Consider the following 27,488-nt stretch of genomic DNA (forward strand, 5'->3'; position numbering starts at 1 on the left):
AAAACCATATTTAGTTTTTTTGAGGAGATTATTTTATCCTTTTTGGAAAATGATGTAAAAGGTAATCCCATAGACTATTCTAAAAATAAGAGAAAGAATTGAATTTTTTTAATTATATATATATATATATATATATATATATATATATATGAGTGCCCCTAAAATATTTTGAAATAGAAGACTTTAGACGTTAAAATGAAAATTAAAGCAGATGATTCGTGGTTGGTGTAATTATATCATGAGATTATGGTTGGTGTAATTATATCATGAGATTATGGGTAGAAAATTGAATTAATCTATTAAAATGGATGAAATAATTTTTAAATTTGTTAATTGAATTTTTTTAGATATTTTTATATTTTAACTATTTACACATAAGTTTTAAAGAGAAATGATTATATTTACAATAAAATATTTTGGATATTTTTGTCCACGAAATCAAAAAATGATTGAGGGTTAAATTTTCGAAATTGGATTTTCAATTACGCTTTTAATCATATGAAATAAATTGACAAAAGAAAATTATAATTTGATATTTTCATAATGGGTAATTTATGTGTTATTCTTTATTGTCTAATATTTGTAGTTTTTCTAGTTTTTATTTTTTTATTTTTTTTTATAAATTACTAATTATTGAAAAGTTAGTTTGAACTTTGAATATAGTTGGTTGGTATTAATTTTTCTTATCAAGCACATAAATTGTTGGACAATCACTAGATAATTTATTGTTATAGTAAATGTTTTGTAAATAAATAATTAATTATAATGTAATTACACTCTTTATAATTTTTTTTATAATTACACTTTAATTACAAATCTTATAAATAAGTTACACATTCATTTTATTTTATTTTGTATATAAAATAATCAAGAAAAATTTATATTTATGATTTATCTTATCCAATTAATTTTTGTTTAATATCCGATTTTATAAAATATTAGAACTTTATCCATTGTTCTTATTTTAGTTTTTATTGTTCAATAATTTTATATTTTTAATATTTTAAAATAAAATATTATAGATTAAATTTTTAATATGATAAATATATTAAAATTTAAAAGTCAAGTGACACACAAAATTTTCGATAATTTTTAAAAATAAAATAATAGGATAATATAAATGAAAAAATTAAAATAAAAGGTAATTACAACGATTTTTCTCAGAAATATCAGAAAACCGCGGATGGATCGCCGATATATCGGCAAATTTATGTAGGAAAGCCTGCTCCAATCAACTTCCCCAAATTTTCGATATTAGCCAATAAATCGGTGGATTTTTTCGCTGTTTTTTCAAAAAAAATTATGCCTACCGAGATTTCTTCCGTGTTTTTTCATGTGGCCGGTCGTGAATATGCGATTATTCGCCGATATTTCGAGTGATTTTTGTTCTTGCATGGTTTCGGATGCTATTTGAACCGGAGCGATTCCGACCCGAATCAAAATCCGGAATGTCATACAAGGAAACAGGAAGCTGAAAAGGAAGAAGGTAGAAGGCACGAAGGAAAAAGAGAAAAAGGTTAGGCAAATGAATGAGGGCTCCTCTGTCCTCCCTCACTTCACTCCTCTATCAACCGTTGTGTTGAATCAGCCGGAGAAAAAGATCTTAATACGGAAAAGAAGAGCGCCTTTTGGAGGTGGTGCTTCGTTCCCAATGGTCGTCTTCCAAAGCCCACAAATGGCATCTCATCATCTCTATAAATCACCAACCTCTTTTAACCCACTTGCCCAACTCCGCTGCAATGGGGTCTTCTTCTGTGTTAGTCACCAGAGAAGAGTTCAACATGTTTCACTCCATAGACCGTGAACTTTACGCAAGGCTAGTCCAAAATCTCGGCAGAAACCCCGGCCAGTCCATGCAGGTGATTGCACTGTGGCTATGGCTGGAGCAGACGGGCTACAGTGATAACTTGGTGACCAACGTGTTGGCATTGCCGGGTTTCATGCTCAATGCTATCGTAGATGAGACAGTGACCTGCTTGAACTGCATTGACGATCCTAAGCCCGTGCCTCTTCCCTCCTCTGATGCTAACCTCATTCCTTTGCTTCAGTGCTTGACAAAAGGCGCCATTTCTCTTCAGTTCTTTCAGGAGAACAGGATTGCTGTCATTAAAGGAGTTGCAAAACTGGTGGATGAAGTTTGTACACGGGCATTTCAGGACATACTGCAACAAACATTCCAAAACAATGCGGGCAATGGGGTTGCTATGGAAGGAATATATGGTACTCCCGCCCATGTGGGGAATTTGTTTTCTCTGATGATGATGGATCCCGTGCCGCCACCACCTTCGCCCTCGTATTATTCTGGAGTTGGAGGTGTCACTGACTTGCGAACTGGAACAGCTCGTGTTGCTCCACACACCCTGAATAGTAGTGGAGTGAGCCAGAGGCATAGCCCCAGCCCCATAGATCTCTCTGCTGCTGAGGAGAGACCTGTTCCACCGGATGAAAGAACCATTTTCTTGACCTTCTCCAAGGGCTACCCAATCTCCGAAAATGAAGTCAAAGATTTCTTCACGATGTAGGTACCCTGTAAAGCCCTATGTACAAAGATAATTTTACTAGAACCCTACAACTTAACTGGTATCAAAATTTCCCATTTTTTTAATTGTTACAGAAAATATGGAGACTTCATTGAAGCAATTCACATGCAAGAAGTGAATGAAGTAACTGAGCAACCCCTGTATGCACGCCTTGTTACTCGATCTCCCTCCAGTATTGAAGTTGTCCTGGAAGGCAAGAGAAAGGCCAAATTTTCCATCAACGGAAAGCATGTCTGGGCCAGAAAATTTTTTCGAAAGAGCTCCGGATCTCCCCGAAAATCATCGTCACCACCATCATCCCAACCAACTTCGCCGCCGGCCACCCAAGATTAGTTATAGTTTTGACCCGGGAATTATCATCCACATAGACATTCTTATCTATGAGTTATGTATTTAAATGAAGCTTAGTTTTGGTTGTTCAGTTAAACATTAATAAAGGAAAACAATGATTTTATAGTCTTATGCTTAGCTTCTCCACATTCCGATAATAGCCAAAATTCATCACTCCTGCAACAGCCAACAGCCAACATCCAGAACACGTTTTCCAGCATCCCATCATTGATATTATCCGGCAGCCACTTGGTTATTTGCCTCACCAAGTTGGTCACCGCCGTACTTAGATAAAACCCGATGCCAATCAACAGCGAGATCATCACAGTCGACGTGCCACGTAGCGATTCAGGAAATTCTCGATGGTAGAACTCCACCTATCCTGGAAAATGAAACGCTTCGCCGATACCCAGAGTGGCTAAAGGCCCAACGAACCATAGGGCCGACATGGACCCATGGTGAGCTCGGACCCTGTGGAGCCTACGGGCCTCAACGAGTGCGTACCCCTCCAGAGCAAGGAGATGACATTGCCGATTCCAATTCGTTGAAGGGGTGTTAAAGGCCAGCATCAATTCGTTGAACCTGTCCAAATTATACTTCTAATTTTTATTCCTTTCCTCTTTATCATTGAAAAAAAAAATCTATTTTTTCGTAATTGAAATCTACATTGAGGATCAAAACAAAGAAAATAAATTCCTTTCCTTTGCTTTTTTGGAATTAAATAAAAATTGCTAAAACTAATACAAAATAAGAATCTAACAAATTTAATAAATTCCATATAATTGAATAAATAAAATTATTTTCCTTGATTTACGTTTGACAATTAAATAAGAAATTTATATGTTCATGTCAATTAGAATAACATAAAATATGAAATTTTATAATATATATATATATATATATATATATATATATATATATATATATATATTATCCTCCTTTAAGCAACTTGCTTGAAAGAAAAAAATGAGGGCGGTTGGATAGAGAGAGATGAAAAGCACATAGCTAGCTTGAAAATTTTAGATTATATACAATGAAATGTAAATTATTAGATGCAAATATAAATCTATGAAATTATAACTCAAACAAATAAAATCAAAATATTAAAAAATGAAATTAAAATATAAAACCAAATTATACACATCAATGATCAAGATTGGTTCTAATATTTTTTATAAGTATTGATTTGATACTGAAATAGGACTCAAAAACCCTAATAGTGTTGATTCTGAGCTAATTGGAGTCAGATCCGTCTAGTTATATAAAAGTCAGACAATCTTTTCCCTTCTTTGTGCCTCTCAAAGAGTCGGGAGCCCCCACAAATAGTAGTAATTGTCTAATCCTATCAAACAACTAAACAACCTAGGAGTGGAACGAATGCCACAATATTACATTTTACATTAACCAATGGAATGAATAGAGGGCGAGGGCGAGCTTGAAGAAGAGAGATAGAGATGGTGACTCCGCAATTGAATAATTTATCAACCCAATTCTATAGCTGAATTCAAATCCTCGGTCCAAATCAATATCCTTTTGCCCAACTGCACCGCCAATTGGATAAAGAAATTAAGAGGTGCTGCCGTGACACTCGGACAGAAATAAAATAAAATGTCTCACTTCAACAACCCACATATTAAATCAAAAGTCTAGAAAGTGACTCACCCATATGAAACCTTATCAAAATCCTACAAGAAAAGAAACAATCTCTTTCGTCCTTCATTTTTCTACAGAGAAATGATTGATTAAACAGAAAAAGAATATTAGTGATTCAAGCATGAAGTGCCCCTCCATTTCTGGTTTCTGGAAAGGGATGGAGTAATCCATCAAAGTAGGAAATATCTGAAGGAAACTGGGTCAGGTGCTGAACCAGTCAAAAACTATCTCACATATGATATAGCCCTTCTCTATTGTATACTCATTTCGAATTGGAATTTGTTGCACATTGGCTACAAGTTGACTTACACCCGTCCTTCTTCCTGTACTTAACGTCAACACCAGCAACAATTCAAGTTTCTGCAGTGATATATGATTGATATTCCTGGTCACATGGCATAACCCAGAAGAAATTCTCATCTGCAAGATGTTTTGTGCAGGCGAACATACACCAGAGAGCAGAAGTTTCAAGCTACATCTTACCATCTGTGATCTCCAAGGTTTATCATCATCAGAGTTGCTGAATAAGGAATCTGCTAATATGATTGTACAGATAGAATGGGTAGGTCCCAGAAAAGCTTACCTATTACGAAGAGCAATTCAAAGGAATTGCACCTCCAAACAAAGCGCACACCCAGATGGGAGTGTCACTTGGAATGAATGTTTTGATCACCACTGCAAGTTGAAACCCAGGGACTCCAAGGGTTTCAGAAGATGGATGATCAACCTCCAAATTCTTGTAAGTACTACACATCTTGATAAACAGTGTGATTTGAAACTTAGTAGCTAACTTTCAGATATCAGATTTACCAGGAATTTGGTTCAGCATCAAACAGGCCAGCATCAATTATTGTATCTAAATCCAAAGTAGATATTGCTGCATTTGCTTGTCCAACTGCAAATTCAGAACAAATTGTCAAATTTCCAGTCAAGTGTTGCATCAATGGTTCCACTTCCACCCATGTGGCCACGCTAACAGTAAGTTGAACAGGATCCTTTTTGTTAGCTAATACAAAATCCTACTATGATAATTTTAGCTAATTTTGCAAATTTTACATTGCAGATGAAACTCAGCTTCTTTGAGATCCAAAATGAACACGCCAACAGCACAGTACATCCAATTTCTCCAAAACTGTTGTTACCCTCTCTGTCATCATGCATAAGATTTCAGAATCAAACTGATGACAAGGGATTCATAAATATCGAAGAGCAAGCTGGAATAGAATTCTCCAGAGACTGGAACTGTTCTCCAGTGCAATCAAATGGTTCATCCAATTCAGAATCAGATGAGGAATCTGAACTAACCTACAGGAACCTGGCAATGACAAATCTACTAAGCAGCGATACTGTGTGTGAAAATTTCAATAACAAGAAGGATGAGAACTGGGATGCAGGCGATCCGCTAAATTACCAGGTCAAGCAGAAACCTTCACTGATCAGACTTCTCTCATGGAACAAATGCAACCATAGTTTCAGAGTGCCTAATTTTCCTAGAGGTACACCTCTCCTGAACAAAGCAAATGGTGAAGATGGGGGAGATGATATTGACAATGATCGACGCTGCCAATTAGCTTCCTCACAAGCAAGATGCAGTCAGGGCGAAAGTGATTCTGGGTCTTGTGCATTTACAGGCAGTGATCGGTTTGAGATAGGCACCTGGGAAAAACGAAAACTGGTAAGCAGAGATGGGAAACTGGAGCTAGAGACAGAGATATTTCTGGCTTCCATTGATCAGCGGAGTGAGAGAGCATCAGGTGAAGGTGCCTGCACAGTGCTAGCTGTGACTATTGCTGATTGGCTCCATCAGAACCCAGAAATCCTACCTCTGAGATGCCAACTTGATCAATTGGTAAGAGAAGGATCTTCAGAATGGAGAAACTTATGTGAAAGTGCGGTCCACATGAATGAATTTTCGGACCAACACTTCGACCTTGACACAGTCTTACAAGAACAAGTTCGACCATTAACAGTGATCCCAGAGAAGTCGTATGTGGGCTTCTTTGAGCTGGAAAACATGCCAAATCAGTTGGAATTCCTGAAGGGTGCCATGTCCTTTGACAGTATATGGGAGGAGCTGGGAAGGAGTGAACGGACAATAGAGGAGGAAATCTACATCGTGAGCTGGAATGATCACTTTTTTGTTCTCAAGGTAGAAGTGAATGTGATTTATATAATTGACACACTAGGTGAGAGGCTGTTTGAAGGCTGCAATCAAGCCTTCATTTTAAAGTTCAACATAGAAAGTAAGGTTTTCAAAGCACCGAGAGAGAGAAGGAAAAGGGAAGTGGACTCAGAAGCAATCACAGAAAATCATTCAACCAATGCAGGAGAAGAAGATGAGACCAGTCACAGGGAATTAGTCTGTCAAGGAAAGTCTACCTGCAAAGAATTTATTAAGGGGTTTCTAGCAGCTCTTCCTCTCAGAGAACTTCAAGCTGATATTGAAAAGAAAATTATTGGAGAAGCTCCTCTTCATCACCGTCTGCAAATTGAGTTTCACTACACGGCTCCATGCAACAGAAACTCACACATCAAAAGATGGAGTTGATCTTAATCAATCAGGCGGGAGGACTAAGCTTGAAAAATTGGGGTGGAAAAATGTAATGGCACTGTAATTGACTACTTTAAACGAAGAATTTATACACCAGTAAATCCAGAACTCATAAATAACTAAAAACAACCTGCTTAGCATTTTCCGGCGCATGCCCATTTGCGCTTTGAAATGGTAAAAGCAATGCTAGACCAGATCTCAACTCATGCCAGTTGCAAAGAATAAATTTTGCAATGCTAGTATAAAAAACTCAACGTATCACTGATTTCACCTTTTTACTGAAAAGGGGGTGTGCGTCCTCCCAAGGAGGAGGCCTTGAGGGTGAAAAAGCTTGATGTTCTAAACAAAGCCCTCCTTGGAAAATAGATTTCAGGGTTCTCCATTGAGATAGTCTTTCAGAATACAAATTTAGGGTTGAAAGTGAAGCTTGGACACTGCAGTGGTAAGGGGTTCTCATGGATAAAGGTTATGGAAGGCATTAGGTGGGATTTGGATGAATTCCCTAAGCATATATATCTGTATATGCCTTTCTCATGTTTCCTTTTCCCTGTGAAATGGGCAAAGAGTGAAGTTTCAGCATGATTTTTGGCAGGTTGAGCTCCTGCTCAATTAAGTTCCCTCCGATTATGTGGAGCTGCCATATGGGAACCCGAGGGTTCTGAGAGGTTCCAAAGATTAGCCATTAGAGATACAAATATTGACATTTATTTCTTGGATATCACTAATGGCGTTGGGAATAAGAATCTCTCATCTTTCTAGTGGAACTTGATAGATTACTAGATTATTTTACAGCCCCTTCTGACTAATCTATCAACTTCCCAATTTGGTTACCTAGGTAGGACCATATCTAAAGGATCCATCCCTGGTAGCTGAACTTTCTCAAACATCTCCATTTTAGGTGATTATACAAGAATCCTTACCCCCAAGAAGGCCTGAGCTAAATCTCCCATGACGATGATACAGCTACGAATGAATTAGCCTCTCTAAGTGACTCTTTGCAGTCCTAGAGACCTGGCTTAAGTGGCAAGCATTTGGATGGGGATAAGGGAGGTTCAAATTTCAATTTCATGTGGCAGATGAAAGCTAGAGAAAACAACACTTCAAAAAAAATAAAAGATAATGCTAGGATCAAATTGTGGAACCATGGTTGATCAGTTTCGTTCACAGTAAAGAATAGACCACACATTACATGGTTCATCAAGATTTCCTTCACTCCAGGGAAAGGAGAAAAAATTCACTAACTGTATGGAGAAGTTACTAACTCAAATTCTCCCTTTCCTTCCTCTAAACTTCCCCAGACAACTAGCTGAAATCTTAAGAGTCTGTATCTCTACAAGACATCAAGGCCCGTAATACTAATGAATGAAAAACTTAACAAAACTAGCAGTTTGAAATCACTTAGAAATCTAGTAAAACAAGAATGCAAGAGAGGTAGAAACACCTAAAATGACCATCTAGACTAGATTGCCAAAATATCACACATCAAAACACTATAGAATCCATTCCAAAGGAGGATTCTCTCGACACAAAATGGCCACTTTCTGATTTCTTGTAGGGGAAAAATTGCATCTGGATGCATAGCAAGGCAAGACTGCAAATTATGCACACATCCCCTGAAGAACTAGCATCTTCCATAAAAAATCTCCTGTTACTTTACATCGAAGTCACTCAAATGATAGCAAATAATCAGAATGTAATAGCACCCTAAACTCACTCTCTGCCTGAAACCCTTAAAAAGGTGATGACCCACATAGGTTAGCTCTAAATCCTCCCAAATGCCCACTGAACTCCTGGCAAAGAAAACAATATATGCCATACACTTAGGCTAAAGGATCAAGGATCATTCATAAAAGTTCTTATGTTCCTTTCCATCCAAGCCACTCAAATGATAGCAAGCAAAGGCATGTCATAGAACTCTCTCTCTCTCTCTCCTGAAATTCCACAAAAAGAGATGACTCAAATAACTCTAAATCCTCCCAAATGACATACTAGATCCTTGCCAAAGAAAACGATATATGCTTATGGAGCAGAGAGAGTTCTATGACATGCCTTTGCTTGCTATCATTTGAGTGGCTTGGATGGAAAGGGACATAAGAACTTTTATGAATGATCCTTGATCCTTTAGCCTAAGCTATCTCCCCACTAGCCTACATATCAAACATCAGTCTAGCCCTGAGGCTTTCTAAGACCTGACTTGAAAGATGCCTAGAATTGACTGACAACAAATAAAGCAAGAACTTTGACTTTGGGAGAACTTTGCTTTCCAAATTAATCCAACCTCATCCAGAATGATAAGCCACAAGTTAAACCCTTCAGTTTCATGGTCGTTCAAGTGTCTGCTGAAGCTGACCTTCAAGAAATGAAGCAATAAATCTTTTCCAAATTTTACAGAAGTTAATAATAAATGAAATATATAATTTGACAACTATGCACATATTAAGCAAACTTTGCCATAGGCTTGTGGAAGTGATTCATATCGAATAATACGATACAGAGAGAATATATTTTGTCACTTGTCCCTAAGGAACTTACCAAATCGTTCATATCACTGGGACTATAAAGAGCAAGCATCCCCATACCCTTGGCCCTTTCCTCTACCATTGATTTTCTCCAACCTATTTTTGGTCAAACATAGCTGCTCAAACAAAATTGTATCTGGCACAATCCATGTGCACTAAAATTTTATTCAACTTGATTTCAAGATGATTGAAAAAAATTGAGCATAAGATATTGCTGTGAATTGTGATTATATTTCTTACTATTAAAAAAAATAATTACAAATTCAGAATACATCCTATATATGATATAAAAATGATCCCAAAAGGCCAAAAAAAGAAGTAAATTCTAAATTAGAATTTACAAGATACAAGAAGGGCCAATATGATGGGTAGTAGACTAGAAAAGAAACTATTTGGAGAATAAATATGCAGCAACTCTGACCTTCAATCAGAACTTGACTTCATGGATCACCAGAAACTGGTGCTACAGAGAAGTAATTGATGATTTATGGGCAATATCATAAACAGATATGAGAATTTCAGCACCTATCAATATGATGATAAGCCATTCCAGGAAATCTGATTTTCTATTTTGAAGAATTTCCTGAAGAAAGCGAATATTATGCTGCAAGGAAAAACCAAGATGTCACAAAAATATCTGGGTCAGTTGAAAAGGAAAGCCTGAAGACCGATTTTCAAGTGTTGAACCAAAAGTGCTTTCTAAGAGAAGAAAGATTGGAAATACTGTACCTCCACAAACTTCAATTTAAAATCAAGACTTGCAAATCTCTGAGTTAATTCAAATTCATCTCTGAGATACTCCCATATCTGAGCATATTTGGCATTCTTCCAGGCAATATCTGATCTGGAAAATCCAAAAAAGTTTCTAGAGGTTATATATAATGCATATCAAGCAAAGTAAAATCATATTTAAAAACAAAAGGTAACAAATAAAAAGCAAAAATAAAAAGATGATTATGTTAATTGAGGAACTATAAGGATTGGAGATTGGAATATACAATTCTTCTTATCTAACTTAGATATCAATCAGGGAAAGATTTACATATATATTGTATTGAATTTTGGAAACCATGAACAATTTTCTAATGTTGTTGCTATTAGTAGTAGAAGTAGTTGTAGTAGTAGAAACAATTGCAGATAAAAGGTAACTACAGGTTTTCCCAGTTCCATAGACAAACAGGGACAGTTTCTCCAAAACCCAGTGGACGAGTTTTACAACTTCTCAAGCACACTTTTTCTCAGTTCCCATAGACATGATGCGTGGATGGCACTTCCCAAACCCACTGGAAAAAATTTACACCTCAAGCACACCCTTCAAACCCACTCTGCTTTCCAAAAACTGGATTCCAACAATCGATCATCCTCTTGAAACCCATCTAACATCTCAACACTCCTCAAAGAGTATCCTGCAAAACTCTCAATCCCCTCCCTCCCCGCCCCCCACCCCCAAAAAAAAATTATTACTTTTCAGTCGTTGAAAAGAGAAGTGATAAATAAATATTAGAGAATAAAGTTCTAGGTGTGGAGCTGGAGGCAAGAAGCTTCTGAACCCCAGAAGGAAGACATGACGAGATCAAAACCAAAATAAAAGATAAAACTCTTCATTAACCAATTTCAATTGAAATCCCTTGTAAAACTGGAGGAGAAACCCAACAAAAACAAGGGATTTAGGTGTGTTTGGTTTTGTTTCCAAAAACTGTTGTTCTTCATTAAAAACAAAAAAGTGGTAAAGTAATTTGAAAGTTCATTTCCAGAAATGAATTTTTAAACACGTAGTCACAGTGCCAGAAATGCATTTTTCAAACACATGGTCATAGTGTCACACACTAGGAGTTTTCAAATAATTTTCTTCCAAGTTGAGTAGGTCTCAACCTGTCACCATGCCACTCCATTGCTGGCACTAAAATAGGAAGGTAAACAATGCTGCCAACGATGATGAACAAATTCCAAAAGCACAGGGATGTTATTGATAGTCTAGAATCTCTGAATAGATTGCTAACATTATGCTTTTCAACTTATTGCATATGAACTTCTATTACCATTTCATTAGTGTTTGTTTTTAGAATTCATCTTCTATTCATTCCTCAATTGTCAAATTTCTAAAGCTATCTATTACTTAACTTCAGCACTAATTTTTTTGCCAAAAATTTGGAATTTAAGACCAATTTATGTTTGGTTAAAAGCAATTTACTAAATCTTTTATGCCCAACAGATGCACCCCCTAATGCATTTTCAGAGAAACAAAATCAACCAAGACAATGCAAGCAATGTCAATGTAAGCAAAACTGAAATTCATTAATGATCGATAAAATCCTCTATCAAAAGCCGTTTAAGTAAAAAAAACAATAGTGAACCTATCAAATTCAGAATTGCAAAGCAGTATGAACAATTTTCTTTTCAACACCAGTCACAAAATTATCACCTCTCAAAAAGTCCAAGCTTAAGAATCACATCTGCCAGATTAGAATTTGCCTTTCCCACTAACTGAAAAAGTTTTTTTCTTTCCATGGTGAAAGTTCCAGTTTTTTCCATCCCACGGTTAATGTCTGTAAATTCCGCAACCATACCATCAACCTAAGAAAAGAAAGAAATTGCTAAGCATACTTGATCAAGCAAAAACTTCAAAATTTACAACTTCTTATGGTGATTGGCAACATACCTGGCGCACATAGTAATCAAGAGCAATACTTTGACCGAGAACACTACCAATAGTTCGGATTCCATCAATATTCAAGTACTGCAACATTATGTAATCTAACCCACCTTGCATCCAAGTGTTTAAAGTTGGCATCTCTCTGACCTCATACTCTACAGTTTCAGACCCACGGAAATCAAAGTCATATAAGTCAAAAATTTCTACAATATGTTTAGCATCTTATGCAATTCTAATCTATTGAGGAAGCAAAGGTCTAACAAACCTCAAACAAAAGAATAGACAACAACTACACTGAAAGAGCGAGATAAATCAGTGTCACTGCCAAACCAGAGATTCATCCAATTGTGAACCAGTCAAGTCTCACACTTAAACTGGAAATTTCAATAATATACTTGTACAAAAGCATGAGTATGAGGTTTAAGGGGAATTGAGACCTTGATTTCTAATGCATCGATGAGATCTTCAACCAAAGGGCTCCAATAAAGATAAAAACAGAAAAAAAAATACTAATGGAATAAGTTCACGTTTCTTTTTTTGGTCAGAAATGCATTGCATCAAGAACCAAAACTACACAAGGGATGAGCACCTTCAAAAGTGAACAAGTCAAGATAGAGAAAAGAAATGCCTTAAGCAACCAAAAATATCCAAATATATAGATCAAGAAACCTCCAAAGCAGCCATGAACTCCCCTACATAAACCTCTAGCCTAGAAGCACTTCACTTAGCCAAACATGGTATCCATAAAAAAAGGCATGCCAACTCTGTAGACAAGTAAGAGATTTTGCAGCCCAAAAAAAAGAAAAAAGAAAAAAAAACAAGTTTCCAAGGGGCCAGGATATAACTATGGTTGAGTCATCCTCCATCAGCAAGTTACTGAAAGCCCGAAGAACTTGCCTTGTTTAAGCCTTCCACCGGTGCTAGCACCTTTGCCTCTATAGCCAGTTCCAACTAAAGTTAGGTTATGAAAGTTTAATTTCTCTTAGATCTATAATGAAGGCTGACACTACTGTGTCCTATTCTTGCATGCTGAAGGTATTCCAATTCCCACCTCTTAACCTTACACCTTACATTTCAAATAACACTGCATGGCTAATATTGAAATTTGAATGAGTTTTATAAAATGTGTGCGCCTTTGCTTCTATAGCCAGTTCCAACCATTGTTAGGTTCTGAAAGTTTAATTTCTCTTAGATCTATAATGAAGGCTGACACTACTGTGTCCTATTCTTGCATACTGAAGGTATTCCAATTCCCACCTCTTAACCTTACACCTTACATTTCAAATTGTGTGTATGTGTGTGTTCTTGAAGGTAAATGGGCTTAAAGACTAAAAGAAAAAGAAAGAGATAACTTCATAATTGAAATGAACTTTGGGAGCTCACCATCTTTCCTCATTTCTGGAAGCAATCCTGAAGCATGCTTCTCTACAATTTTCAGACACCTATCAACCTCATGATCTGGTACATTAAACAACACAATGGAGCCATACTGAAAAACTACCATGTAACAGCAGTCACTCCCACTCAAGCTAGCATTTGAAACCTGAAACAAAGGTCTTGTTACTGCTTTCATTTTGATGTATACGTTGGCAATTACAGAAGAATTTGGTCTTAAAAGGCATGTTGTAATATCTATTGCATTCCTCCGACTTTAATATCATTGATTCAAGAAATGATTCGGTGATGAAATCAGATAGACCAATTTGACATCCAAAGTTGTCAAGTGCTTGAAAATAGCCTGGCACCCAGGTTTAAAATAAGTTTCCTAATGCCAAAATTTTCCTAGGTCAAAAAAATTACAAAAACAAAATGGTGACAACAAATATTCTGTTCCTGCTTGCATGAACTGGGGACTGAATTTGAATTTGAGCCCCCACCCATAATCAACAATTTGAGTGTTTTATTTGTTGCATCCAATGGCTTTGGTGTTGAATTTAAAGTATAAAGAACCCAAACCCACAAAAGCAATTCCATAATAAAAACAAGATATTTGAATTGCAGTGAAATGGAATTGCAAAACAAACTCAATCATGGTCAACCAGATGCAGCTTAAATCCACTGATATCCAATGGATTTGAATTTTGATAACCCACATCCAAATCCACCCCTTCAAAATCAGCAAAGAGATACTACCTTAAAAGCTAAAACTATTCCAAATAAAAGGAACAAGGTGACATACTTACATTGTAGTCTGACTCAAGGTTTCCAAACCGAAAAACAACATAGTTAGTCATTCGGGATGTTGGAGGGATGAAATGGGGTCTGTTCTGCTCCACTAAACTTCTCAAATCCACACTACAACAAAAACAATCACAAGATTCAGAAGCACAAAAAATCATATACTTTTGGATTATCCACTGTTGCATTGCTGAAAAAAATGTAGGCAAACACAGTAAAGCAATACTCATGACATGTTTGGCTGTCCCATGGAAATCAAATTGTTTCATTATTTTTCATATATGCTTTATGATAAATCAGATACTAATGGAAAGTAACAGTCATCAATATGACTTCAATAAAAAGTTGAAACAGCATATTTTATGAAACCCAAGAGTTCAACAGCCCCATTCTAGGTAATGAAATTGTAACTTCAAATGCAATGTAAAATACAATGGAGCCATTCAATTTCTGAAGACAACAACACTCCCTCAATCATCATTTCAGACCCCATAATATAAAAACAATAAAGAAACAAATAAATCTACTCGACTGGTCCCAATGAAACTATTTGGCTCAAGATGAACCTTTCAAAGAATCAACAACATCAAGATTATAAAATGGAAATATTATAACCAGATATTCTTTTTTTGCTTCCTCTGATTGTGTAATGTGAGCATGGAGGCAACAAAGACAAAACTGGCACTAACCCCACCAAAAAACTTGATCTTCAAGTTCCCTTTTTCTTTCCTCTATTTTTCTCAGCAACCAAAAACAGGGTCATAGCCATAGCCATAGCCACAAATCCAGGATTTGGGCTGGAATTAAATCAGCCCAAATAGTTTGGGAGTTGCCTATATTGATAAAAACTCAGAATACACAGGAGTAATTAGGGAACAACTGATATTTGTTGGGTGCCTTTTTCGGATTTTGTTTATTCAGTCTAAAAAAGCCTGATTAGTTCAGGAACTTCTGTAATATCTAACGAATACGGTACACTATGGTTATGATTTAATTTTTCTAGTAAGCTAAGTTCATTCCATGCCTTCGTTCTACAGAGACCCAAATAATGAAATAATGAAAAATATATATATATCACAATCGAAATTGTATTAGTGCGATACTCCAATCTCACAGAAGTGTCTTTCAAACTTGCCCAAAGTGTTCGGCTCCAGTTTCAGAGAAATGTTTTCCAAACTTGCCCTAATGACTCCCAAAATAAAGCAGGCAAATATATATACATTTTTTTTTCTCGCCGTGTTTCTTCTGTTATATTGCTCTGTTTTTCTTTCAACACAAACAGAAGACTAAAAACGGAAAACAATTTCCTGCATCTACTACCACTTTATTCATTTTATTGCAAACCAAACCATGGAAGTGCCCCTAATTCCTTTCCTTTCCCACATTTTCTCAGCAACCAAACAGCCCATTCCAGAAACAGAACAAAAACAAAGAAAACTAAATCAACCCAAAACAAACCTAGTCGAAAAAAAGTACGCCCTAACAGGAATCGAAGTCCTGGAATCTTCCTCCCCAAGGCTTCTACCCTCGCCATCCGCATCACCCACCTCCGAGCACGACACCGGCTCGTTCCACTCCAGTGTGTTCGCCGGAAAAATCGAAGAAAGGCATCGAACGGGAACTACGAAGGCGGAACTGGCAGGGAAATTGAGGGCTGTTGGAGAGCGAAATGAGGGATGGGAATGGAAAGATAGGGTTTTGTGGAGAGCGAAAAGGCGAGGGCGAGAGGAATTGGAGGAGCGAGTGAGGAGTGTTGTAAGCGGGCGTGGAGATGGGCTGAGAAGCATGGCCCTCAACTGACTCCGCCACATCATCTTCATCTCTGCATATTGCCCCTGCGCCTCTCTATTCAGTGTATTCACTTCCTCCCCACACCCTCAGGTCGCTTGTGGTTGTATATAAATTAAAAAATGGCCTTATAGTGATTTTTTAATTTTTAAAAATATATATTTTAAAATTTTGTCAAATACTTATTACTTTTTAAAAAATGATGTAAAAGGTGTAGAATGAATTTATATAGAAATAACAAATAAAAGAAAGTTAGAAACAATTTGAATCGAGAATTTAAAAGGGTTTTTTTTTTTCAAAATTCTTTATGTTTCTTTTTTTTTTTTCTTTGATAAGATATGATTTTTAAATTAAGATCAAATCCCCTATATTTTTTTTTTTATAACATAAGATAACGGTTAAGAATTTTAAGCTAATCCAAACTATGGTAATCACCTTAGGGGGGATAAATAGGGTGATGGTTTCTTTTCGCAAATTTAAACTATGTGAATGAGGAGATAATTATATGCAAGTATATAATAAACAATATAAAGACAATTGCATATAAATTAAAGAGTAAGAAAGAGAGAATACAAACAAAAGAGTTTATAGTGGTTCGGTGCAACCCGGCCTACATCCACTCTCCTCTAACTTCAATCCTGAGCTTGAGGTTCCACTAATTCAAGACTTTCAAACCAAGTCTTCAAGCAATACAATTGAATTATGGTTCCAATTCACTCACTTGAACTTTTGGCTCCAAGCACCCTTTACACTTTTAAAGAAATATCCCACTTTTGAACAACCCCTCAAGTGATACCTCACACTTGAGAAACTTCCTTTCAAATGTTTACAAATAAAATGATCTCTCAAAAATCCTAGCATAAGAACTTTAAGCTCAAATGATACAAGAAAACTAGGATTGAATGGTGCACTAAAGATATGCAAGTTTTGAAATAATGGTGCACTCAAAAATACTCTTCCAAGGCTCAAATATAATTAAGAAAAATTTGGGAAAGTTAAGCTTACTAAACAATGAAGTTTGGAGCCTTTTTATAGAAGAGAAAAGTCAAACTAGCCATTTGGGGGTTCGACCAGTCGAGTTAGGGGTTAACCGGTTGACTAACCGTTAGCATTAAATGTTTGGCAGGTGACCGTTAGCCTCAATCGAACTTCGACCGGTAAAAGAATCACCTCGCCCATGAAGAGAAGGCCACTAGGAGAGAGAAAAACTTTTTGGCCTCCCTCGATCGGTACTTGATGGGACGATCACAACCGGTCGATCGGTTCCTCAACAAGTTGAACTGGCTGAGCCATTTTTTAGCTCAACACCTAACCTTTTTCAACTTAAAACCTTTTAATACAAGTTTGAAAATAATTTAACACAAGGTTTTAGTTGAAAATATGAAATCATCCAATTCTAAAGATATTTAAAACAATATTACTCTTAAATGATTTTGGTGCATAAATAAAGAATGAAATGCATGAAAGTCCTAGTGCACCAACAACCTTACAAAGAGATCTTATGAAACTTGGGTCTTGAAAAACTCTTCTCTTTTGAGGTGGTCTTCTTCTTCATGATTTCTCCTTGGTATGATTTGTCTTTGTGATTGCCACTTTGGAAATCGTCTTGCCTAATCACACTTGAAATATGATCATTAGTTCTAAACCTTATTTTGTTATCATCAAAATCAAGATTAACCAAACTTTTGTTTCACAACAACAATTACCAATTTCTTCCTATTAATGAATATTGAATTATATTTTGTGAAAAAAATATATCAATTGATTGGTTGGTAGGTGAACTAATTGATAAGACATTTAATAGTCTTATATATGAAAAAATAAAATTATAATCTAGGAATTAAATATTTTATTTATTTATTGAAGTGGTGTTACAATTTTTATAATCCGTGATGAAATTTATTTTGTATAATAGAGAAAAATGGAAAAATATAATCCATATTATTATGTGAATTCATTTAAGTTGGTAAATAGTAAGTATAGCTTTTGAATATTATGGATATATTACAAAATATTAATAAGACAAAAATTGATAAAAATTCATAAAAATAATTTTAAATGATAACATAAGAATTTCAAGTTATATGATATATTCTATGACAATATGTAATAATATATAAAATTTGAAAGCACATCAATGTTAAAATTATGATACAGTTAATTTAAATATTTTAAAGAATATAAAATAATTGATGATATATATATATATATATATATATAAAATTTTTATTTAAAAATATTCATAATTTTTAATTATAAATTTTTGTTTGTCTCATATTTAATTATTATAATATATATATATATATATATATAATAAGGTGATTAATATATACAACTGCATGGTCAGAAATCAGAATCACCAAATTTAAAGAGCAATACTGAGTTGGAAAAGAAAAAACCTAATGGATTTAATAAGGATCACCTCACTCCTTCCTTACCAAAAAGGAAAAACTAATAGATTTCGAGCCACAACATTTTTTAAAAGCATTTTTAGCCTTAAAAATACTTTAAAATGTTTTGAAGGTAAAAAAATAGGTGTTTGATACTTTTCAAATTTTAGAAAAAACACTAAAGTGTTGTTTAGAGAAACACTTGGAGGTTTTTTTTTTTGTAAAAAAAAACGCTTCAAATTTTTTTATATATCCTTAAAATACCCTTTTTTTTTTTTTTTTGTTATCTTCCATTTCCTTTCCACTCTTAACTTCTTTCTCACTCTCCTCTTCATCTTTCATTTCCTTTTCATAAAAATATTATGTTTTTTAGTTTTTTTAATACTATAATAAATGTTTATATATATATATATATATATATATATATATATTAGTAATTTATTATTATTAAAAGTGTTTTTTATGTATGCAATATATCATCAAAAACACTATAATTACTTTTCCAAATTCTCATCAAAGTTTCTCAGAAGTGTTGTAAAAGAAAACATTTTCAATAAAAACACTTCCACAAGAAATAGTGTCAAACATGCTTTTAAATGTGTTTAGTAGTGTCTTTACCTAAGTATTTTTAAGAGAATCAACTATCATGTGTTTATCTAAAAAAAAATGATTTTTCAAAATTTTAAAAATATTTTCTAAATTTTCTCAAATTCCTAATGTCTTTTCAAAAATGCTTTTTAAGTTAAAAGTATTTCCTAAAATTACTGTCAAACAAAATTTTAATAGGAACACTGCATTCCTTCATCATCGGGAAGTATGCTTGGGCTTGGTTTCTTTCATCACACATAAGTACTATATTGAAATGGGCTTAGTTTGGACTACTTTGTTACTTTCTCTCTCAGGCCCATTACACTAAGCTTTCAAATTTTTGAAGGAAAGGAGAAAAAAAACGTGTTCAAAATCGTAAAGAGAAAAATTCACAAGGAAATTTTAACAAAAGCTCACATCAAAAGTATTATTAGCATCATGCATTATTGTATTGTCATTTCTTAGTTCTTTAATATATTATGTTGATTTACAAAATAATTAATCATTTTGCATAAAGTTTTGTTTATTAATAAAAACAAATAATTTATTTTTTTGGTTTTAAAAAACCATCAATCTTTTAAATGAAAAGACAGAAGAAATGCTAACATGATGAGTGAAATATCTATAAAAAAACCGATATTTCATGATATTTTCAATAAATTTGAAACCACATCATCAACTCATTTTTAAAACAATATACCTCAGTCCATATGACTTATCTATTATAGGAGAGTACTCAATTCGAAATCATAATAAAAAATCAACAAGGTGATTATTGTTATCAAAACTCACATTAAAAGTGTTATTGACGTCATAGATTATCGTTTTCTCATTTATTAGTTCTTGAATATATTATATTGGCTTTCAAAGTAATTAATTAATTGGCATAAAGTTTGTTTATCGATAAAAAAAAACTAAAAATTTATGTATTTTTATTAAATTAAAAAACCCTTCAATTGGTAAAGGAATAGAAACACTAATGGGGCAAACAAATTATCCACAAAATAATCAATATTTCATGAAAAATCAACGATATTTCATGATATTTTCATCACTATTTGAAACAACATACACAAACTCATATTACTCACCTATTTTTCAAGAGTGGTGAATTCAAAATCTTAATAAAGAATTCCCAAAGTGATTATTGTTAACAAAAACTTTTATCGAAAGTGTTATTAACATCATAGATTATTATTTCATAGTTTCTTAGTTTTTGAATCTATTATGATTTTCAAAATAATTAATTATTTTGCATGAAGTTTTGTTTATCAATAAAAACTAAAAATTTGATTTTTTTTTTTGTTAAATTTAAAATGACTACTAATTCATTTAATCTCTGGGTTGTTCTATGATACATCTTAAAATTTTCCGATTATGAATGAAGAATACTTGTTATTAGATGGGAAGAATCTAAGTATTTGTACCAATTGAAGTTTAAATATCATCAATTTAAAGTATACGATAAAATCTATATAGTTGAAGGAATGTACAAATATATGCATCAAGATATAAATAAATAAGAAAAATGCATTAAAAAAAAAGTGAGATAGGGATATAAAACAATGATGACAAATAAGACTATAAGAGGATACAAAATAATGTGACCAATTTAATTTCTAAAGTTCTTTTAAGTAATCTCACCTTTGTACTATGCCTAAATGTCAATAAAGCATTCTATTGTATGGGTTTTTATATAATATGCTTGAATATGTCTAATTTATCTACATGTTGATCACATAAGTTTCTTCATCCATATTTTTATTAAAAAAAATGTCATATTTAACATTTGGGCATAGCATATGACAATATATTAAAAAAGTGATGATTTTTAAAAAGTATTGTTTAAGAATATAAGGTAAGCCTATATTTTTTGTATAAGAATTTCTATTTTTAATACAAAAGTTGTTAATGTTTTCTATTTTTAGAAACAAAAAACCGAGAGTGGTTCCCGAATTTGGATTTCATTGAAAGGAAAAAAAAAAATTATATATATATATATATATATATATATATATGTAGATTATGTTTAATTTTGAAAATATAAGAAAAAATAATAGAAAGAAAAAAGGAAAATAAAAATAAATTTAAATTTAATAAATTATTTTTGTATGTTGCTTTAAATTCATTTGACTTGTTTTTTTTTTTCTTTTATATAAAGATTAAATTATTTAAAAATGCATAAAATTTTAACTTATTTTAATTATATTTAATTTTCTTTTATATTTTTCATAGATAAAATAATTTTCATTATAACCTTTTTTTTCTTAATACCTTTTTTTAGACCAAATACAACCCAAAAATAAATAAATAAATTTTCCTCATTTTTTTTTCCTCTCTATTTTCTTGTTGGTCCTAAAAAACTTGAAGAAAAATATAGAAAGAAAAAAAAAAAAATAGATTTAACGAAATAAATGATTTTTATATGTTGCTTCAAATAATTTCCCGTATTTTAACTTTGATATAAAAATTATATAATTTAAAAATATGTTTTAAATTATGTTTTATTTTTTTCTTATACTTTATTACAAAACTAAATAATAGAAAATCATTTTTTTTTAACAACTTTTTTTGTCCCCTTAGTAGCTTCCTATAGAATTATGGGAAACAAACAAAACATAAGAGAGGCAAAATGGGATATGAAGTGACATTGTGAACGGGGCTGTTCCTTTCTATCTACCTTGCACGGCACATGAACTGAATGGTCTGAGCACTTTATGAGCTTGTTATTATTCCCAATTCAGCCCATGTTGTTAATTCACACCCCATCACTTCAATCCTGCTGTCCCCAACTCAGCTTCACAATACAACACAACCCCATCTCTCTCTCTCTCTCTCTCTCTCCCTCCCTCCCTCTCTCGGCTTCACCATTGTTGCTTCAATGCATTACAATTGTCAATGGCCTCTTGTTCTACATGTTGATGATAAGGCCATTAGGAGAGTGGTAATACAGCAGTGATGAAATGAAACGAAATGGAGTGCTTCAAGTAGAAGTACCAGGTACACTGTTATGATCAGTTTACATGGCTTCATATCAAACAGAAAACAAGCACAGAAACGACCCTCTAATTGGTTTTGCTTTCCAGCAGGGTCACTTCCTAAGCAGAAAGAGGGGAAAAAATTATCAAAACTGCATCTGTTGATTTGAGCTCCCAAAATTGTAGAAGCAACTAGTACTGTTGGTGGTGGATGTGGTTGGGGGGGAGATTTGTGGAGGAGGCTGCAGGGCAGGATTAATGTTCCTGGGATTTAATAGTGGAAGAGTTGCAGAGGGACCAATGGTGGAGCAAGAAGGGAATCCTGATGATGCTGCAGTAGACAACAGTGGGATTGGGATATTGACACCATGGCCATACACTTGCCTTGCCCAGTTTGAGAATCTTGGTGAAGAAACCCCTTCCAACCTTTTCTCCAGGGCTGTTTCCTGGTAAAAGAAGAAAAAGTGAGCATCATTTTTTGTATTTTAGCTCTTTCTGCTTTCCCTCTTTGTTTCCCTTTCCTTTTGTAATACATTTGGGTTCTAGTTTTTTATTTTTTATTTTCCATTTATCTATTTCAATGAAGCCTCAAGTGGCCACAATAGACAAATTGGACTTTGCCCAGTCTACTCACAGGCAAATGAGTAAATGAACAAAAGAAAAATACAGAACAGGAGTGAAAAATATTCAAGAAGCAGCCTTCTCCGCATTAGATGTGGAATGTCAGCCAAAAGACAAACAAAAATACACAGGAATATGTTGGGAGATGAAGTCAGTGTTTACTAAAAAGGTAGAGCTCGTAAAAGACGATCAATCAGTAAACATTGCTCTGCTAAATGATGAAATTCCCATGTAGAAAACACTGAAATAAGGCCATAAGCCCCTGATAATTTAGTCCCTACCTCATGCCTGAATTATATTCCACCAAGTCCAATAAAGAGATTCAATCTAGTAAGAGATGGGAGAGTGATTTAAGTTTTAAGGATGAGTACTTCATTCTACTAGTAGGAGGCTAATTGGGCAAGTTATAAGATCCTGATTACTGTGAATATGAATCCATAATGCAAAAGCAAGAATCCTAGAGCAATGAAAACAAGGAAAGAACCTGATATATGCTTTGGGATCCACAGTTAATGCATCAAAAACTAGTATTAGGGCTTTCAGATATTTGCAATATTCAATGTCTAAACCTTCAACAAGATACTAGTGATTTGAGTTCCTGAGAGATCACCTCATGAATTGGTAAGAAACTAGTGCATATGCCGGATATCATGGGAAGGTGCTTGGATACTGTGGTTAGACTATGGCAGGGTTGTCCACCAACTAGTGTGTAAGTGGAGCTCTCAACCTGCAGTAAACCACCACCAAGGGGGCTGTAAGTATCAAAGAACTGGAGAAAGAGCATGCAGGGACAGATATCTTAAGGTGAGAATAACCCACAAAACCGTATCAAAATCTTCATGAATTGCAATGCTTTCCAAAAGAAAAAAGGGACAAAAATAGTTGAATAATGAAAACGCCATGGAAATTTGAAGGATGAAAAGGAAGTCGAGGAAATGCAATCAAACTCAAGCATTTTAATTGGAATGTTACCATGGATCTCCTCCCAACTGTGTCATTTCCCCTAGGACCATCGGGAGGGAAAGAAAGCCCAAGGTTCAAATCAAGATTGTGCCCACTGCCTGCATCAAAGCATAACAAAATTAATTGTACAGAACAATACAAATGAATTCTTAGAGATGAGCACATGAAATGAGAAAATTCAGTGGAAAAAAAGAACAAAATAAAATTGTACTTCTGTCATTGGCCTCTAAGATTGCCCCTTCTCCATAGGTACTTGGCACAAAGTTGGTGACCGCTTCCCTTCCATTGTATCGGATAGCAGCTTTGTCATATGCCCTGAATTCAAAAAATGAAATTGGAGATCCATGTTTGGATGGAACCTATCAAAATTGACATTTAAGTGCAAGAAATTCAGAATCAAGAGAAATGAATTCATGATCACAAGGACCTTGCGGCTTCTATTTCGCTGTCGAATAACCCAAGATAAATATACCTGCAAGCAAGCATCATACTCTCATGGATAAAAATGGGTCCCTAATCATTTCTTACTTGAAATATCCATCTTAGGTTTATTTTCCACAAAAGGAAAGAGCACATTGTTAAGTACCTAAAAATCACAAATAGGGTCTGCACCCTCATGTACCAAGTTTTATGTACTACATGTAACTAGATAATCATCCAAAATATAGCTTCAGTTTGAGGGGTTCTTACTTCTTCCCAAGGAATTGCCCCATTCGAGCTTCCCATCTTCCACATTTATGAAGGGTCACACCTCTATATTTTGAGCTCCCTCGAGAGAATCCATTGCTTTGACGACGAAGTATGTGCACGAATTCCTCTTTATTCAGGTTCTTCATCTGCATACCAATTCAGTTACAATCAGGAATCAGAGAAGAAGTTACTTTACAAGATCAAACTGAGAGTAACCCACTTGTTTCATGTCTTCTTCATAATCACTTATGCTGAAATTGATATCAGCATCCACTCCCCGGAACTTAATTGCGGCCCGGTCATATGCTCTGAATTCACAAAACCCAAATTGAGGAAATTCACAAAGATACGAAACAACCCAGAATTTTAATCAAGAAAAAAGAATGAGGCTATTGTTCATGTGGTCCAAATCAATGATAATTCCCCCAAAAAGAAGATGTTCTTACCTTGCTGCAGCATGAGCCGTGTCAAATCCACCTAAAGAAGGAAGAGAAAGAAAAGATCAATACCCAAATTCATCACAAAATCCGAGAAGTTGGAATAATTCACCAAATTCATCTTTCTGTAATGAAATTGAACCGACCCAAATGGCATCATTTGCTTACCCAAATACACTTGCTTCCCACAATCCCTACACAGCAAAGAAAAACTAATCAAGATCATGATTCAACAACACAAACTCGTAACAAATAATTCACGGAATCATCAAGAAACGCACCATATATGCGATTCCCACCGACCAGTTCGCCGGTAAAACGTAACGCCACGGTACTGCGAGCTCCGGGACCTCGGTCCTCGCCGACTCTTCCTCACCTGTTGTTGTTGCTGCTGCTGCTTTGGCTTCTGCTGCCCAATTGGTTCAGGGCACGAGAGGTTCAGCCACTGAGGCTTCGGAAACGACGTCGAAGACGATCCGGAGCATAGCTCCGACTCCCCGCCTCCTCCGTCTCCGGTGACCGGAAAAAGCTGTCTGGTCACAAACTCCGGAGTCTCCTCCACGGCGCCGTAGGTGGGCACATGACGTCCTAACTTGTTCAAGATACCGAAATTGAATGCAGAGGAGTTGTTAGAAGAGTCCTCGTCGCCGCCATTGCTGGGAGCTTCGTCGGCATTGACGACCGAGGAATTCGAAGTCCCGGAATCCTCCATGAGGCTCCTACACCCCCCCGGAACCAGCTCCTCCTCCTCCCCCTTTTCCACCACCACCACTATCATCCTCTCATCCTCATCACAACCAGATTCAACATTAAGATCCCACATATCTAAACAAAGCAAACAATGAAAAAGCTACCACAATTCAAGCTCCCACAAACAGTTCCGGGCGTAACCGCTGAAGATCAGAGAAGAAGAAGAAGAAAGCGAAAAGATTGACGAAGAAGGTATGAGAAGAGATGCATTTGATGGGAGGTGGGGTTGGTGAAGTAACGGCAGCTTGTGAAGAGAGGGAGACAGATGTGGGGAAGGAGAAAGAAAGAAGCCTGCAAAGGTAGAGAGAGAGAGAGAGAGTGGTTGGTGTTTGAGGGGAAAATGACTTAGAAAAAAAAGAAGAAAAAAAAGAAATAACAGTCGCTCAGCTGCCACCCAAGTTGCTTGCTTCACCCTCTCTCACTCTCCCTAACTCCCACACATGCCACTCTGTAAATCTATATATAATATGAGTATAGAACTATACCTTATAATATTTATATAAAAAAAAAAGACAGACAATCTGAAGGGGTCCGTGACCATGTTTTCAATAATAGTAACATTTTCCTTACTATTAATAGTACTTGTACCACGCGTACTCGGTACTACTACTCTCGTAAGTAATGCCCGTCTGATGGGGCAGCGGGGCCCACTTCTAATGTCCTTGTATTACAATTAGGAATTTAGGTGGCCATTCAAAATGTGTCTTCTAAATCACCTTAAATTTCGATATTCTATTTTTGTAACTACCTTATTAATTAACATTCTACCCCATTTAAATATCAAAATTAATAAAAAGGAATCAAGAAAATAAATTGGACGATCCGTCAGCGTCAGCATTCAGCAATGGGAAATGTTCATACTGTGTACCACATGATTTAATACAGCCCGTGGCTTTCCACGTGGCAGTCCGTTACAGGTTTGTAACGTCCGAAGATGGACGGAGATATCAGAGTGTCTCATCTCTCACATTATGCCGGACATCGTTGACCGCACTGTTCTTTGACTTTTTCTTTTTCTTTTCCTTCTCTTCTTGTTTGGGTGAGCTGGACCTCCATGTTCATCAAATGTGATGGTGTCCCCATAGGCCCATACAAATTCAATAAATCCAACCGTCCACACCCTCTCTCATCTCCGGCCCCACCCAAAATCAAAACTCTACCTAAAAGACAATTATTATTATTATTTTCTAGAAAAATACATAGACAATATAAAAACTGACTATACACAATGAACACAATGATCGGTTACTATATGGAATTGTCCTTTCCTGAATCAAGAATCCCACAGTTGACACGTGGATGGGTCTTGAGATTAGAGATAGCTAACCTCTCACCGTGGGATGAACCTACCATTACTCGAGGGACGGTCGACGGTCAGGGAAGATTGATTAGGGTGTGATCGTGCGAGCGTGAATAGAGGGAAGCATTTCCGGAGTTGAAAAATAGAGAATCACGTGTTTGATATGGGGGTATTGGAGTGGCCCTTGTGTTTGATTAAAAGGCAAAGCGCCTCTTTTATCATTTAAAATGGGCCCACCGAGACGGAGAAGCTCCTCGAACCGCGGCTGAAGTTACACTTTGGCCCATCAGCTACCACTCACAGAGGCTACGCAGAAAACTGTGTTTCATGGGCATTTTCGGTCAAAATTTTATTAACATGGTCGCTTATCGATTATATTATAATAATCGGAAAAAATGAAAGGGAGGAAGAAGATAAGCAGCCCAACCACCAAATCAATGGAGAGGAGAAGAAGGAGGAAGATGATGATGACGATGAGAGAGAAACTTAATGAAGACAGAGGAGAGGTCTTTTTCAGGGAAACCAAGCAGCCTGGGCAATGAATGAATGAATGAATAAA

The 27,488-nt window shown here is 35.3% G+C and overlaps 4 protein-coding genes and 1 long non-coding RNA gene across 7 annotated transcripts; 2 read left to right on the forward strand and 3 right to left on the reverse strand.

Moving 5' to 3' along the window:
• Positions 1–1,739: 1,739 nt before the first annotated feature.
• On the forward strand, positions 1,740–2,873 carry LOC117928448. Its single transcript, XM_034848329.1, has 2 exons — positions 1,740–2,518; positions 2,615–2,873. The coding sequence occupies exons 1-2, from the start codon at positions 1,740–1,742 to the stop codon at positions 2,871–2,873; spliced, it is 1,038 nt and encodes a 345-aa protein (XP_034704220.1).
• Positions 2,874–4,339: 1,466 nt separating this feature from the next.
• Positions 4,340–5,192, reverse strand: LOC117928761. Its single transcript, XR_004653656.1, has 2 exons — positions 5,107–5,192; positions 4,340–5,009 (listed from the first exon to the last, which is right to left on the reverse strand). It is a non-coding gene; the product is annotated as an uncharacterized LOC117928761 (long non-coding RNA).
• On the forward strand, positions 4,927–7,226 carry LOC117928758. 2 transcript variants are annotated; one of them, XM_034848764.1, is made up of 3 exons: positions 4,927–5,262; positions 5,328–5,501; positions 5,587–7,226. In XM_034848764.1, the coding sequence occupies exons 1-3, from the start codon at positions 4,951–4,953 to the stop codon at positions 7,069–7,071; spliced, it is 1,971 nt and encodes a 656-aa protein (XP_034704655.1). In that variant the 5' UTR covers positions 4,927–4,950; the 3' UTR covers positions 7,072–7,226. The 2 variants fall into 2 exon arrangements, with proteins under 2 accessions (XP_034704655.1, XP_034704656.1); XM_034848765.1 differs by having other exon boundaries at positions 5,337–5,501.
• Positions 7,227–9,855: 2,629 nt separating this feature from the next.
• Positions 9,856–16,295, reverse strand: LOC117928760 (sporulation protein RMD1-like). Its single transcript, XM_034848766.1, has 7 exons — positions 15,883–16,295; positions 14,430–14,541; positions 13,630–13,789; positions 12,253–12,401; positions 12,016–12,167; positions 10,323–10,437; positions 9,856–10,197 (listed from the first exon to the last, which is right to left on the reverse strand). The coding sequence occupies exons 1-7, from the start codon at positions 16,242–16,244 to the stop codon at positions 10,057–10,059; spliced, it is 1,191 nt and encodes a 396-aa protein (XP_034704657.1). The 5' UTR covers positions 16,245–16,295; the 3' UTR covers positions 9,856–10,056.
• A 5,514-nt stretch (positions 16,296–21,809) lies between these two features.
• LOC117928757 (APETALA2-like protein 2) lies at positions 21,810–26,065 on the reverse strand. 2 transcript variants are annotated; one of them, XM_034848762.1, is made up of 10 exons: positions 25,161–26,065; positions 25,048–25,073; positions 24,889–24,919; positions 24,663–24,750; positions 24,443–24,588; positions 24,180–24,224; positions 23,964–24,067; positions 23,762–23,850; positions 23,400–23,516; positions 21,810–22,614 (listed from the first exon to the last, which is right to left on the reverse strand). In XM_034848762.1, exons 1-10 carry the CDS (start codon positions 25,700–25,702, stop codon positions 22,315–22,317), a joined length of 1,488 nt encoding a protein of 495 aa, XP_034704653.1. In that variant the 5' UTR covers positions 25,703–26,065; the 3' UTR covers positions 21,810–22,314. The 2 variants fall into 2 exon arrangements, with proteins under 2 accessions (XP_034704653.1, XP_034704654.1); XM_034848763.1 differs by lacking the exon at positions 24,180–24,224 and having other exon boundaries at positions 25,161–26,064.
• Between the last annotated feature and the right edge of the window lie 1,423 nt (positions 26,066–27,488).

The sequence above is a fragment of the Vitis riparia genome, chromosome 13, assembly GCF_004353265.1.
Source record: "Vitis riparia cultivar Riparia Gloire de Montpellier isolate 1030 chromosome 13, EGFV_Vit.rip_1.0, whole genome shotgun sequence".
In the NCBI taxonomy this organism is placed as follows: Eukaryota; Viridiplantae; Streptophyta; class Magnoliopsida; order Vitales; family Vitaceae; genus Vitis; species Vitis riparia.

Bases quoted from the DNA above. Each gene is read 5' to 3' on its own strand.
- LOC117928757 (XM_034848762.1), bottom strand. From the start codon at position 25,702: ATGTGGGATCTTAATGTTGAATCTGGTTGTGATGAGGATGAGAGGATG. The intron at 24,589-24,662 runs GTGGGTTACTCT...ATTGGTATGCAG, and splicing joins ATGAAGAAGACATGAAACAA to ATGAAGAACCTGAATAAAGA. The intron at 24,068-24,179 runs GTCCTTGTGATC...TTTTGAATTCAG, and splicing joins AGCGAAATAGAAGCCGCAAG to GGCATATGACAAAGCTGCTA.
- LOC117928760 (XM_034848766.1), bottom strand. From the start codon at position 16,244: ATGAAGATGATGTGGCGGAGTCAGTTGAGGGCCATGCTTCTCAGCCCA. The intron at 13,790-14,429 runs GTAAGTATGTCA...CCTTTGTTTCAG, and splicing joins ACCTTGAGTCAGACTACAAT to GTTTCAAATGCTAGCTTGAG. The intron at 12,402-13,629 runs GTGAGCTCCCAA...CTGAAACTGTAG, and splicing joins TCCAGAAATGAGGAAAGATG to AGTATGAGGTCAGAGAGATG.
- LOC117928448 (XM_034848329.1), top strand. From the start codon at position 1,740: ATGGGGTCTTCTTCTGTGTTAGTCACCAGAGAAGAGTTCAACATGTTT. The intron at 2,519-2,614 runs GTAGGTACCCTG...TAATTGTTACAG, and splicing joins GTCAAAGATTTCTTCACGAT to AAAATATGGAGACTTCATTG.
- LOC117928758 (XM_034848764.1), top strand. From the start codon at position 4,951: ATGTTTTGTGCAGGCGAACATACACCAGAGAGCAGAAGTTTCAAGCTA. The intron at 5,263-5,327 runs GTAAGTACTACA...TTCAGATATCAG, and splicing joins TGATCAACCTCCAAATTCTT to ATTTACCAGGAATTTGGTTC. The intron at 5,502-5,586 runs GTAAGTTGAACA...TTTACATTGCAG, and splicing joins CCCATGTGGCCACGCTAACA to ATGAAACTCAGCTTCTTTGA.